The following is a 15135-nucleotide window of genomic DNA, read 5'->3' on the forward strand; positions in this document are numbered from 1 at the left end:
ACCGTCCCCATCACCACCATCCATGTGGAAGAGCTGTTCATAGCTGCAGACCAGTTTATCATCTTCAGTCTGCAGTGGAGATGCGCTGATCACATCCTGGAGCAACTGTCACCGGAGAACTGCATTGGAATTGCAAAGTTCTTCAGCCATTTCCACTGTCCTGAGCTCACCCAACAGGCCAATGGATTTCTATACCATCACTTTGAGGCAGTCACAGCAAGATCAGAGGAATTCATGGACCTAACGCTGGAAGAACTGCAGGATCTGATCACCAAAGATGAACTGAAAGTAAAAACGGAGGATGTCGTCTTTGAAGCCCTCATGAAATGGATGGAGCGCGACCCCAATCATCGTAGGCAGTACCTCACCACCTACTGCCTAAGGTAAGGTGGAGAACTCCGTTTACTGATTGGGGTTCATTTATTAACACTGGAGAGAGCAAAATGTGGTGCAGCTCTGCATAGAACCCGAGATTCACCAGAAATAGTGTCCCCTCTATTACTTTTCTGGGGACAACCCAAATCCCAAACTAAAAACACCCTTTCCACCCAAAAGGGGAAGTTCCGCTTTAAAGCAGTTGTAAATGAGTGGCCCCGATCCTCCTCTTTTGGGTCCCTCTGCGGCTGTCTCTGGTCCTCCCGGCAATTACCACAGTCATGCGAGAGCTCGCATGGTGGTCAGTAATTGCGGGCACGCTCCCGTGATACAGCGAGCAGCCATAGCCGCTCGCTGTATCATTCAGCGCGCCGCGACACTGGATGTGATTGACAGCAGCGCCAGCCAATGGCTGCACTGCTCTCAATCCATCCGCTCCAGCCAATCCTCCACCAGGCTGAGCGGCGAAGAGGATCTCAGGACTGAGCGCGGGACTTTTGTCGTGTCGGGTAAGTAAAACGGGGGGGCGGGCGGCGGCAACACCAGATGTTTTTTCACCTTCATGTATAGATTGCATTAAGGTGACATTTTTTTTTCTTTTACAACTCCTCTAAGTCCTCCTCCACTGGCACATCTGCACCTCTTTTTTTTTTTTGTGGGGGAGGCAGGTACCTAGTTTTGACAGGTATCTTCTCCCACTTTTGCTCAGATCTAAGCAATCCAAGTAGAAGTTCTTCTCCTCTCCCCCTCCCTCCCCAAAGTCTTTTGGGGGCTCCTGATGTGAACGGGGGACTCCTGATGTGAACGGGGGACTCTTATCTAATAGAGGCGCTGGCTGGTATAAGGGCGCCCTGTTGTGATGGGGGTCTCTAAGGGGAGGGGTGTGAAGAAAAGGCGACACCCCTGAAGCTCGGATCAGTCCATCACATACCATGCAGGGTTATTCCCTATACATTGTACATGGTGGAGGAAGGGGTGTGACACACCACAGTGGCTTCCCGGAGAAAGCTTTGACCAAAAAAAAAAACACAATCCTGGAAGCTGATTGGTTTCTATGCACTCTCCAGTTTTAGTAAATCAACCCCAATGATTATTGCTAGCAGCTATAGCCGCTGGCAATAATTGCATGTCAGAAATAAACAGGAAAGGAACATGTAACCTTTGAAGTGTGTGTATGTGTTTGTTGGGGGCGCTGCAATGTTTTAGAAGCCAGCCGATACAAATACTGCAGCTGCTGACTTTTAATATTAGGACACTTACCTCTCAGCGACGCGATCGCTCGTCACTCTGCTGCCCCCCGCCATCCTCAGTGAGGGAACCAGGAAGTGAAGCGCTACGGCTTCACTGCCCGGTTCCCTACAGCGCATGCGGGGGGAGGTGAAGTTCTGCCTGCAGACTGTATGGCCAGAAGTGGGTGCAAATGGCTGTCTTTCGACAGGTATCTGCACACCCCCCTCCCCCTGAAAGGTGCCAAATGTGACCCCCGGAGGAGGGAGGGTTCCGATCAGCCGGAGTTCCACTTTTAGAGCAGACATCTCTTAATAACCGTTTTTACTCTTTTAGCCCGTAAAAATGCAGCGGCTGGTCGGCAAGCAGTTAAAGTAGACTATGCATCAACATTCAAGGTCCTCTTATAGTCCCCTACCCCTATGGAAAAGATGCCACCTTGACGCCCTCCACTGCATTATGGCATGGGGGTAACATGCATAGTGGGAAGGAAGCCCATTCATTGAATAGTTTGCTTCTGAATGGAGAAAAATAAATATACACCTCCTCTTGCACCGCAATGCCTGGTACTGGCGAGTGTTGGAGAGCTGCTGGGCTGCTCCAAAAAATAAATAAACCAATATATGGCAGCACAACACCCCAATATGCTGAAGCCAGCCTCTGCCCACAGCACCTAGGCATGGGGTGACATCATGGGCTTTCTGATTCCAGAACATGCAAGAGCTCTGGAGTTTCCTCTTGTAAGATTTGGGTGCACAGCACCCCGAGGATCTCGCTAGGCCCATGCACCCCGAGGACCTCGCTAGGCCCATGCACCCCGAGGACCTCGCTAGGCCCATGCACCCCGAGGACCTCGCTAGGCCCATGCACCCCGAGGACCTCGCTAGGCCCATGCACCCCGAGGACCTCGCTAGGCCCATGCACCCCGAGGATCTCGCCAGGCCCAGCACCCCGAGGATCTCGCTAGGCCCATGCACCCCGAGGACCTCGCTAGGCCCATGCACCCCGAGGACCTCGCTAGGCCCATGCACCCCGAGGACCTCGCTAGGCCCATGCACCCTTAGGATCTCGCTAGGCCCATGCACCCCGAGGATCTCGCCAGGCCCATGCACCCCGAGGACCTCGCTAGGCCCATGCACCCCGAGGACCTCGCTAGGCCCATGCACCCCGAGGATCTCGCTAGGCCCATGCACCCCGAGGATCTCGCTAGGCCCATGCACCCCGAGGATCTCGCCAGGCCCAGCACCCCGAGGATCTCGCTAGGCCCAGCACCCCGAGGATCTCGCTAGGCCCATGCACCCTCACACTACACATGGAAGTTGTGGGTAATTGTATAAGCCTATTATAAAATCTGAAGCCAGCTTGGATAATTGTCACCTGATGTCCCCAATGGAAGATTTCCTCTCTATCCCTGCTTTAGTCATAATTAGACGGTGACTCTCCCCAATCACTGATTTCACTCTCATGGGACACTGCAGGCTCCACACCTTGGCATGCATTTTATTAATGGGACATGAAATGGGGGGGCGAAGTGTAAACACTGAGAGAAGTGTCTGCTCTGCGCTAAACATGGACTCCAGGAAGGGGGAGGGGCTCTACAGAGTCTTATTGGCTGGTTTTATAGGAGTTCCAAAAATATTCGAAAATTGTGAGTAACGCGCATCAAACTGATCAAGGCATTTCATAAACGACAGGTCCTCATTAACTTTAGATCTGAGTGTGAAAAGTTGTCTGCATTTGTTTTTTACTTCTGACTCGTAATCCTCTGTTTCCTCCAGGCCTCCCGTCGTCATGTCCAGCTCTGTTTCCCTCAAGGAGATTTTGAACTCGGCCATAGGTTCTCCTGAACTCGGGGCCGTCCACTTCAATGCCCTCCACTTTCTGCTCCATGGTCTCCTGGATCACCTACAGCTTGGGCATGTACAAAGACAACTGTCCCCGGAAGAGAGGGGGTTCATCCAGCCGGGGTCAATTCAAGTGGAGGACACCAGCAGACCATCCACTTTCTTCCACCAGCTACAGGAGAAAGTATCTAAGATGGAGGCCAGACTTCTCCAGCTAGACTCTCTGCCCAGCTCTACCAGCCTTCTGCAAGGTAGCCAGTCACAGAACAAGCCCGGAGAGGAGAGGTCAATGAAAATGGAGTGACTAAAGTCAGATGTTTCCAAAGTTGGCTGATAATTTTGAATCTGATGCCAGGAAAACATAAAAAAAAGCTGGATTATCACTGGAAGCACCAGGGGGCACTGGAAGACGTGATTTTTCACGAAACTTGTCGGGCGGAACGAGCAGCGCACTGACGTCACCCTCCGGGACTGCTCAGATTCCCTAGGCGGACGGGTCTGTCTGCTTGTGGCCGGCGCAGCAGACTTAAGGCTTTTTGTATACTGCAAAATTGTGAGTTTTTAGTGTTTTTATGTTTTTATACTACTAAAGTCTAAAAGGTTTTACACCTTTGAGGCAATTTCTGCTTTTGTTTCCATACTCATGCGATTTGGTAATCACTAGTTGGGGATCGTATCCTCATCTCAAGATTCCAATCAGGCTGTGTATCTGCTTGCCGACCAGCCGCCGCAGTTTTATGGCGGCAGGTCGGCTCTGCTGGGCGAGAGCCCGTAGCTCTACGTCACCTTGCCCAGCAGCCACTAGGGGCCCGAGCTCGACGCCCAGCTCGTCCCTGACTCCCGTGCGCCTGCCCGCCGCCGGGCACCCGCAATCGCTCGTTACAGAGCGGGGACCGGGAGCTGTGGGTGTAAACCCACAGCTCCCGGTCCTGTCAGGGGGAGAAATGCCTGACCGTCTGTTCATACAATGTATGAACAGCGATCAGTCATTTCCCCTCGTGAGGCCCCCCCCCTACAGTTAGAACACACCCAGGGAATATTTAACCCCTTCCTCGCCCCCTAGTGTTAACCCCTTCACTGCCAGTGGCATTTTTATAGTATTCAATGCATTTTTATAGCACTGATCGCCATTACTAGTAAAAAAAATATATATATATATATTAATAAAAATGCCATAAAACTACCCCCTATTTTGTAAACGCTATAACTTTTGCGCAAACCAATCAAACGCTTATTGCGATTTTTTTTTTTTTTTTTTTTTTTTTTTCAAAAATATGTAGACGAATACGTATCTGAATAAACTGAGGCAAAAAATCGTTTTATATATTTTTGGGGATATTTATTATAGCAAAAAATATATATTTTTTTCAAAATTGTCGCTCTATTTTTGTTTATAGCGCAAAAAATAAAAACCGCAGAGGTGATCAAATACCACCAAAAGAAAGCTCTATTTGTGGGAAAAAAGGACGCCAATTTTGTTTGGTAGCCGCGTCGCACGACCGCGCAATTGTCAGTTAAAGTGACGCAGTGCCAAATCACAAAGTGCTCTGGTCTTTGACCAGCAAAATGGTCCGGGGGTTAAATGGTTAACCACTTAAGCCCCGGACCAATATGCAGCCTAAAGACCCAAGGTGTTTTTACAGTTCGGGACTGCGTCGCTTTAACAGACAATTGCGCGGTCGTGCTACGTGGCTCCCAAACAAAATTGGCGTCCTTTTTTCCCCACAAATAGAGCTTTCTTTTGGTGGTATTTGATCACCTCTGCGGTTTTTATTTTTTGCGCTATAAACAAAAATAGAGCGACAATTTTGAAAAAAATGCAATATTTTTTACTTTTTGTTATAATAAATATCCCCAAAAACATATATAAAAACTTTTTTTTTCCTCAGTTTAGGCCGATACGTATTCTTCTACTTATTACTGGTAAAAAAAATCGCAATAAGCGTTTATCGATTGGTTTGCGCAAAATTTATAGCGTTTACAAAATAGGGGATAGTTTTATTGCATTTTTATTAATTTTTTTTTTTTTACTACTAATGGCGGCGATCAGCCATTTTTTTTTCGTGACTGCGACATTATGGTGGACACTTCGGACAATTTTGACACATTTTTGGGACCATTGTCATTTTCACAGCAAAAAAATGCATTTAAATTGCATTGTTTATTGTGAAAATGACAGTTGCAGTTTGGGAGTTAAACACAGGGGGCGCTGTAGGAGTTAGGGTTCACCTAGTGTGTGTTTACTAGTGTAGGGGGGTGTGGCTGTAGGACTGAAAAAATAGATAAAAACCAATCATATAATGTACCTATAGTGTAGTTTAGTTTTTGCTGTTTCCTGGTTCTCTGATGTACAGAGCCAATAGAGGGCAGTGATACTTTGTCTAAAACCCCTCAGCACCAATCCAGTTTCGTTTTACACACAGTAATTAGTCACCACCGTGAGAAATCTCCCAGTACTGTTAGTGACCCTTTAATATATGGATTTCTTGCATGTAATTTGTTTTTTCAAATGTTATATTCCACTATTGACACCTAAGGATTGTCCGTTTTGTAATTCACTACAGTATATGCCGTCATTGGTTGATATAATATTTTTTCACCAACTTTAGCGCGACTTTTCTCTTTTATATTTTCCTATTACTGTTTGATGTTACACAGGAAGTCGCAGCTTTATGTTCATTTCATTCGCACGTTTTTATACCTGTGGATTTTTCAGGTGTTGTCACATTAGCGCAGTTTATCTTCTTTTCATATCTAGTACTAAGGAGCTGTTCCGAATCCTTTAATTTTGAGCCTCCATTTGCCATTTTTACTTCAACAGTCTCCAGCAAGTCAACCACACGAGAGATTGCCCCCTCAATGACCCGGCTACTAAGGTAAGTTCTGGAAAGCAGTAGAGTCATCGGGCAGAATTTCTCCGCTTGCCTTTAGTAGCCAACCAATAGGTTTCTTTCATTTATCCAGTGCCACATGGGAAATAAAAGGAGGGCTCTTGCTGAAAGTTATGAGCAATAGAGCTTTCCGATACAGTAAAACCTTGGATTGAGAGTAACTTGGTTTGAGAGCGTTTTACACAGGGGTCAAGTCCTGGGGAAAAAAGTGTGGAAACTCCCACCCGAGATCCACTCCCCCACCAAAAAAAAAAAAAATGATACGCTCATATGCATAATTACTAAACCACATGTTTTTTTAAGCAAGTTCTTTCTAAATCCCGCGATAACTCGCGGCAGACCTCCGGAATGTCTCCTGGGAACAATGACAAAAGCTCCCAGGAGACATTGTGGCATCGAGGAAGTGACGGAATACCCGCCCACTACCCGAGGAATCCATATACAGGAAGTGACGGAATACCCGCACACTACCCAATGAATCCATATACAGGAAGTGACGGAATACCCGCACACTACTCAATGAATCCATATACAGGAAGTGACGGAATACCCGCCCACTACCCGAGGAATCCATATACAGGAAGTGACGGAATACCCGCACACTACCCAATGAATCCATATACAGGAAGTGACGGAATACCCGCACACTACTCAATGAATCCATATACAGGAAGTGACGGAATACCCGCACACTACCCAATGAATCCATATACAGGAAGTGACGGAATACCCGCCCACTACCCGAGGAATCCATATACAGGAAGTGACGGAATACCCGCCCACTACCCGAGGAATCCATATACAGGAAGTGACGGAATACCCGCACACTACCCGATGAATCCATATACAGGAAGTGACGGAATACCCGCACACTACCCGATGAATCCATATACAGGAAGTGACGGAATACCCGCACACTACCCAATGAATCCATATACAGGAAGTGACGGAATACCCGCCCACTACCCGAGGAATCCATATACAGGAAGTGACGGAATACCCGCCCACTACCCGAGGAATCCATATACAGGAAGTGACGGAATACCCGCACACTACCCGATGAATCCATATACAGGAAGTGACGGAATACCCGCACACTACTCAATGAATCCATATACAGGAAGTGACGGAATACCCGCACACTACCCAATGAATCCATATACAGGAAGTGACGGAATACCCGCCCACTACCCGAGGAATCCATATACAGGAAGTGACGGAATACCCGCCCACTACCCGAGGAATCCATATACAGGAAGTGACGGAATACCCGCACACTACCCGATGAATCCATATACAGGAAGTGACGGAATACCCGCACACTACCCGATGAATCCATATACAGGAAGTGACGGAATACCCGCACACTACCCGATGAATCCATATACAGGAAGTGACGGAATACCCGCACACTACCCGAGGAATCCATATACAGGAAGTGACGGAATACCCGCACACTACCCAATGAATCCATATACAGGAAGTGACGGAATACCCGCACACTACCCGATGATTCCATATACAGGAAGTGACGGAATACCCGCACACTACCCCATGAATCCATATACAGGAAGTGACGGAATACCCGCACACTACCCCATGAATCCATATACAGGAAGTGACGGAATACCCGCACACTACCCGATGAATCCATATACAGGAAGTGACGGAATACCCGCACACTACCCGATGAATCCATATACAGGAAGTGACGGAATACCCGCACACTACCCGATGAATCCATATACAGGAAGTGACGGAATACCCGCACACTACCCGATGAATCCATATACAGGAAGTGACGGAATACCCGCACACTACCCGATGAATCCATATACAGGAAGTGACGGAATACCCGCACACTACCCGAGGAATCCATATACAGGAAGTGACGGAATACCCGCACACTACCCGAGGAATCCATATACAGGAAGTGACGGAATACCCGCACACTACCCAATGAATCCATATACAGGAAGTGACGGAATACCCGCACACTACCCGATGATTCCATATACAGGAAGTGACGGAATACCCGCACACTACCCGATAAATCCATATACAGGAAGTGACGGAATACCCGCACACTACCCGATGAATCCATATACAGGAAGTGACGGAATACCCGCACACTACCCCATGAATCCATATACAGGAAGTGACGGAATACCCGCACACTACCCCATGAATCCATATACAGGAAGTGACGAATACCCGCACACTACCCGCTGAATCCATATACAGGAAGTGACGGAATACCCGCACACTACCCGATGAATCCATATACAGGAAGTGACGGAATACCCGCACACTACCCCATGAATCCATATACAGGAAGTGACGGAATACCCGCACACTACCCCATGAATCCATATACAGGAAGTGACGGAATCCCCGCACACCACCCGATGAATCCATATACAGGAAGTGACGGAATACCCGCACACTACCAGATGAATCCATATACAGGAAGTGACGGAATACCCGCACACTACCCGATGAATCCATATACAGGAAGTGACGGAATACCCGCACACTACCCGATGAATCCATATACAGGAAGTGACGGAATACCCGCACACTACCCGATGAATCCATATACAGGAAGTGACGGAATACCCGCACACTCCCCGATGATTCCATATACAGGAAGTGACGGAATACCCGCACACTCCCCGAGGAATCCATATACAGGAAGCGGCCAGTAACAAAGGATTACTAAGGTTCGCCTGCCTCTGACAGTGACTCGAGGTGGGCATCGCCGCTTAGTGAAGGATTGGCTCGGGCGGCTCATCTGCTCTAGGCTTCTCTAGTCCTGCAAAGGGAACTGCGTTCCTGCTGTGAAAAAAGTGCAGGAACTCCGTTCCCACGCGTTCCTGCAGGACTAGAGCCCTGGTTTTACAAGACAAGCAACATTTACCAACCAATCCCGGTCATAACTACTATGGATATTTATTTTAAGGGAACTGGTTCTGCCCAATCATTTTTACAAAATGTACCAAATATTGTGAGCCAATTAGATGCCCCTTTGCATATATATATGGTAATACCATTCTTACCAACCAGTCCCTACACCGAGTGGACTGTGCCAGCTTATGGAAGTTTTATATATATTTTTACCATGGAGACACGTTCAATGAATTGGCCTTCCTCTCTACTGTTTTTATATATGAACTAAATATGTTCTTATACTCTGATACCATTGATATAGAATTATGTACTATTCCATTTCTGACTAATATACTAGGTGTGTTATGTCATTATTGTTTGTTATATTTTTTTATGCGATTAAAATATTGATTGTCATTTGTTGTCATGCAATGCTCTCCTGTAATGTCTTTGGTTCTATCGCACTAGGTATCTGCCATGTTCTATTGTTTTGTGTTTTCTCCTAGGATGCATGCTTCATTTAAAGTCCCACCCTCGTCTTCTGTTCAACTTTTTTATTTTTTCATTTACCCTTTCTTCACTGACTGAAGTAAATAATATAAAATATGACATTAAGGCGCAAACTTTAGAGATTCCACACACAGCTTGCGTCAGGGTAGTCACGCGTTGTACCTAGCACAACTGCATGAAAGCTCCGGGCCAAATCTCCTCTTCTTTCAGAAAGGCCCAATGTTTGGCTATCTCCGAACCAAAGGGCTGTATTGGTCCAAGAACCGCAATCCTCACCATAGCCTGTGCAAACGGCAGTCTCTCCTGAAAAGTGATAGAATGGAGTGGAGGGAATTCAGCACACAGTTTATGAAAGGTGCAGATCTATCGCGTCAGCCAGTGCATGCAGTGGCGGCTGGTGCTCAAATTGTTTGGGGTGGCGGCGCCCGAGCGCCCCCTATGGACGGGCCGCCACTGAGTGCATGGCAATCCTGATCCAGCATAGCAAACTGTCAAGTAATGGCTAGGATTGTATCCAGCTGTTGTCTGATGTAGGGCGTGCTTCACCCTCCAGGGGTGGCTCAGTTCAGGACAGGTTTACGTGAGGAATGACTTAGGCCAAGGTGACATCTCGCACATTTATTCGTCAGCCCACTGACCGTTTGCCCCATTGCTGGATGTGTTGTGTATTCCTTTGGTGCTATTAACTGTCGTGTCCTCTTCTGAACTGCCTTCTATGTCGCTGCGTTCATCTTTTAGTACCTTTCCCTTTGTCAGTGATTTGTATGCTACGCGAACAATGAGCCAAGACCAGATGATGTGAAGAACTTGAAGTATTAAAAGGATACCATAAAAAAGCCACCACGACGGGTATGGACCAATCGGCTCCCAGCTCTCAAACATCATTGTGTTTAGGATCCATGTTGGATAAATGATAACTATGCAAAGTACCAGAGGTTGTGTGACACATCGTTTATATCGTTTGGGGTGGTGTTTGTCGTCACGCGTATTTTCATTTATCCAACATGGATCCTGTTCAACATTTTTTAATACCTTTTGCCTTGATATACAAGCGATGTCTTGATATAAGAGTAGCGTCATGTCACAACGGAGTATAAAAGAGAAGAGCGGCGCCTCTAAGTGTAGCAATATGGTTACATTTAATGAAGGGACAACATTTAGCAAAATATTGCTATACTAAACCCATGTACACACGATCGGTTTATCCAATGAAAACAGACCGATGGACTGTTCATCGGTCAAACCGATCGTGTGTGGGCCCCATCGGTTTGTTTTCCATCAGTTAAAAAAAAATAGAACATGTTTTAAAAATTTCCTATGGATCAAAAACCGATCGTCTGTGTGGAAGTCCATCGGTCAAAAAATCCACGCATGCTCAGAATCAAGTCGACGCATGATCGGAAGCTTTGCGCCTCATTTTTTCTCAGCATGTCGTAGTGTTTTTACGTCACCGCGTTTGGACACGGTCAGATTTTTGACCCAAAGGGCCAGATTCACATAGAAAAGGACAGGCGCAGCGTATCAGAGATGCACTATGCCGCCATATCTTACCTGGCTCTAAGTCGAATCCAGGAAGAATTCGCGCCGTAAGTTACGGCGGCGTAGTGTATTTCTGGCGGCGGAATTCAAATCGACGGGTAGGGGGCGTGATTCATTTAAATGAAGCGCGTCCCCGCGCCGATTGAACTGCGCATGCTCCGTTCCGAAATTTCCTGCCGTGCTTTGCGCGAAATGACGTCGCAACGACGTCATTTTTTGAACTTGGACGTGACTTACGTCCATCCCTATTCACGGACGACTTACGCAAATAAAAAATTCAAATTTCGACGCGGGAATGAAGGCCATACTTTAACAGGGCAAGTCTATCTATACGCCGCAAAATACCAGCTTTAACTATACGCCTGAAAAAGCCGACTACAGACGACGTTAGAAAATACGACGGCCGTACGTACGTACGTACGTACGTACGTACGTACGTGGATCAGGTGAATCGTTAATTTGCATACCCGACGCGGAAAATGACGCGAACTTCACCCAGCGGGCGCCAAAGTATTGCACCTACGATCCGAAGGCGTACGAAGCCATACGCCTGTCGGATCGAACCCAGAAGCCGTCGTATCTTGGTTTGAGGATTCAAACTAAAGATACGACGCTGGAAATTTGAAAGTACGCCGGTGTATCAGTAGATACGCCGGCGTACTCACTGTGGATCTGGCCCAAAGTGTGTAGGCAAGGCTGATGAAAGTCATCTTCATCGGATATCCGAGGAAAAAATCCATCGCATTATCAGATATCCGATCGTGTGTACAGGGCTTCTCTTTTATACTCTGGAGCTCCTGCTGGGTTTTGCTTCTAATCCCCTTGTGGAGTCTTCCATGTGTGGAGGGACATTTTATGGTCACACAACCAATCGCATCGCTGTAATCTTTTTATATGGACTATAAACTGAAGGATTTATAAATAAATGGTTGTGGAACGAATCATCTGAACTTCTATTATTTCTTATGGGGAAATTTGCTTTGATATACAAGTGCTTTGGATTACAAGCATGTTTCTGGAACGAGTTAGGCTCGCAATCCGAGGTTTTGCTGTACTTGGGATAACGGAGCCTAGTGGTGACCCACTGACTAGAGTTGTGTATAATAAAACCAGCAGTGTGGGATTTTGTCACGGAGATCGGTGAACCTACTGGGGTTGATTTACTAAAACTTTAGAGTGCAATCTCTGGTGAAACTCAGCATAGAGCAAAGCTTAAAGGGTAAGTTCACCTTTACAGAAAAATCTGTAAGGTGAACTCACACAGGTCCCCCTCCTCTCCGGTTCTAAGCCCCGGTATGTCCGCGCCAGGAGTCCGGGGCTTAGAAAACTCCTGCGCTGAATGTCCAAAACGTCCCTCGTCAGGAGGGATGTTTTGGAGCATTCTAATTGATCAGCGCCGTCGCATGGGTGGTGCCCGTCCTGTCAGCTATGGAGAAGACGCATGGCTGCAGAGAGGGTTTCTAAGCCCCGGACTCCTGGTGCTCCTGCCACTTGGAACCATGGATTGCCGCGGTCCAGGTTAGCGTGACCTTTGGGGGGGGACACGTGTGTAAGTTCAGATTTTTCCGTAAAGGTGAACTTACACTTTAATTCAACAAGCTGAAGTTAGAAGCTGATTGGCTACCATACAGAGCGTCACCAGATTTTGCACTCTGGTTTTAGTAAATCAACCCCACTACAGAAGCAACAGTCAACCAATAGACAGGACAGATGTTAGAAAGCTCTGCTCAGAGCATTTAGCAGGCTGATTCTCAGACCAACCAGCCTAAATAGAGCCCAGTTTCTAAAAAAGTAGGGGTGCAACGGATCACAGTTGATCCGTGATCTGAACGGGTCACCCCCTTCGGATCGGAACACACTGTGATCCGCGGATTGCCACGGCTCCGGAGCTAGGCCGAAGCCGCGGCCTTTCCTAATGTTACGGCGGCGGCTCCGGAGCTAGGCCGAAGCCGCGGCCATCTTGGTACACCCGGCGGCGGCCCTCCTCTGTTTACACCCACAGAGGAGGAGCCCGCACTCGTGGGACACACCGCTCGGGGGGGGGGTCTGTCGGTACTAGCTGGAGGGGGGGTCGCTGTCCTGACAGGAAGGGGGGGGTCACTGTACTGAGAGAGGGGGGGTGTCTGCACCGAGGGGGTACTATAGTTGGTGGGGAAGATTTTTTTTATTTTATTTTTTTTCACCGATCTGAAAAATTACCCGATCCGTGACTCCTGATCCGAGGAACGATCCGAACCGTGAGTTTTTTTGATCCGTTGCACCCCTACAAACAAGTAGACAGATAGCATTCTGACAATACGGAAGGTAACTGGCCAATGATCAGGATTAGCCCTTGTGAAGCTCAGTACAAACACATTTCAAGTTCTACACAGGAGTAATTTGGAGCATAGACAGACATGGGCCAAACAGACCTCTATCCAGGGAATAAGCAAACTAACCTATAAGGCACTGGCTGAATGCCCAGCAGACTATTTTAAGCTTTCTTGATTAGGGAAAGGGTGCATTGCAAAGAGCTGTAGTGCTGCTTATCAACCAACATATAGCGATGGCTGATTGTTGCAGCTTGTATACCTGTGAGGGTTTTATGTTGGGGACACTGGCCCTTTTTATGTTGGGGGAGACTGGCCCTTTTTATGTTGGGGGACACTGGCCCTTTTTATGTTGGGGGACACTGGCCCTTTTTATGTTGGGGGACACTGGCCCTTTTTATGTTGGGGGAGACTGGCCCTTTTTCTGTTGGGGACACTGGCACTTTTTATCTTGGGGACACTGTGGTGTCTGTTATCCAAAACTGTGTCTCTTTAATACTCTTATTTTATTTTTCTGTTACTGAAACCAAAATGTGATGTTGTGTCTTACAGATAAACATTCAGGAGATGGAGAAGAGACTGCAAGGCCTGGAGGGGCAGACGCACAACATTCCACTGCTGATGGAAAAGACGATAAGACCTTCCAAGAGCAGACATTACCAATCAATTATGTGTTTATTACAAAATGTAGTTATTGTTTTATTAAATAGTAATTTAGTCTGACTTTATATGGCTCTTGTAGTTTCCTGGGAAAGAAAAGTGGGGAAAAAAGGGAAAACACTGCGCTAAACCAAACACATGTGTAAAAATAAGCGGCTAGCACACAAACAAAGTGGAGAAAATGGTAGAACAATAGTGCAGCACTAAATAATGTGCACAATGGTAATAAAGGCACAAAGGTGAATGCAAACAAAATATATATCAAGTCTGTGTAGGGACCCTATATCACAATAAATGTGACACTGGGAAATAAATCACACAGTTCAGTGTACAAATTAAAATTCCATAGGAGAGGTGATGGATATGAACGTTGAGTGTAAGTTTGTCTGAAGGGATCATCAAGGCGTCGCATAGAAGAGGTAAGTATCATGAGGTACTCTTACTGGAGGGTGCGGACTCATGAGCGTAGTGGTCTCAACAGACCTAAATCTCTACGTAGAAGAACTCCCCAGACGACAATGGCTAGATCAGTCTGATAGGACGAGTACCACCGATCACGGGAACTGGACGGATGTAACTTCAATTGCAGGACACAAGTGGAGAGCCCCAGTGGGCTCGCAGGGCAATGAAAAAAGATGTTGCAGGTCAAAATAAACCGTGACAGATTTTATTTTAAATGGTATACAAAATATAAAAATATGTTCACGTGAACAATGCAAATAAAAGCAGTATGGGGTGCTATACTCCAGGGTTTGACAAATGTGCTTGGAATCTCGGAGCCAGCTAAAAAAAGTTAGGAGCCAGAAAACGCGCCCCGGCCCGACGAGCTCGCGCGCAGAAGCGAACTAGATTGAGGTGATGCAATAAAAAGGATCATCACCTCAATCTAGA

General features: G+C 47.0%; 1 protein-coding gene across 1 annotated transcript; it reads left to right on the forward strand.

The window, feature by feature from the left end:
- The first annotated feature begins 234 nt into the window (after positions 1-234).
- On the forward strand, positions 235-14294 carry LOC120922617. The gene is made up of 3 exons (XM_040334705.1): positions 235-383; positions 3381-3697; positions 14137-14294. The coding sequence occupies exons 1-3, from the start codon at positions 235-237 to the stop codon at positions 14292-14294; spliced, it is 624 nt and encodes a 207-aa protein (XP_040190639.1).
- The last annotated feature ends 841 nt before the right edge of the window (positions 14295-15135 follow it).

The sequence above is a fragment of the Rana temporaria genome, unplaced genomic scaffold (assembly GCF_905171775.1).
Source record: "Rana temporaria unplaced genomic scaffold, aRanTem1.1, whole genome shotgun sequence".
Taxonomy (NCBI): Eukaryota; Metazoa; Chordata; class Amphibia; order Anura; family Ranidae; genus Rana; species Rana temporaria.

Excerpts from the sequence above, each read along its gene's own strand:
- LOC120922617 (XM_040334705.1), top strand. The coding sequence starts at position 235 with ATGGACCTAACGCTGGAAGAACTGCAGGATCTGATCACCAAAGATGAA. Across the intron at positions 384-3,380 it reads CTCACCACCTACTGCCTAAG|GCCTCCCGTCGTCATGTCCA; the intron begins GTAAGGTGGAGA and ends TGTTTCCTCCAG. Across the intron at positions 3,698-14,136 it reads CTCTACCAGCCTTCTGCAAG|ATAAACATTCAGGAGATGGA; the intron begins GTAGCCAGTCAC and ends TGTGTCTTACAG.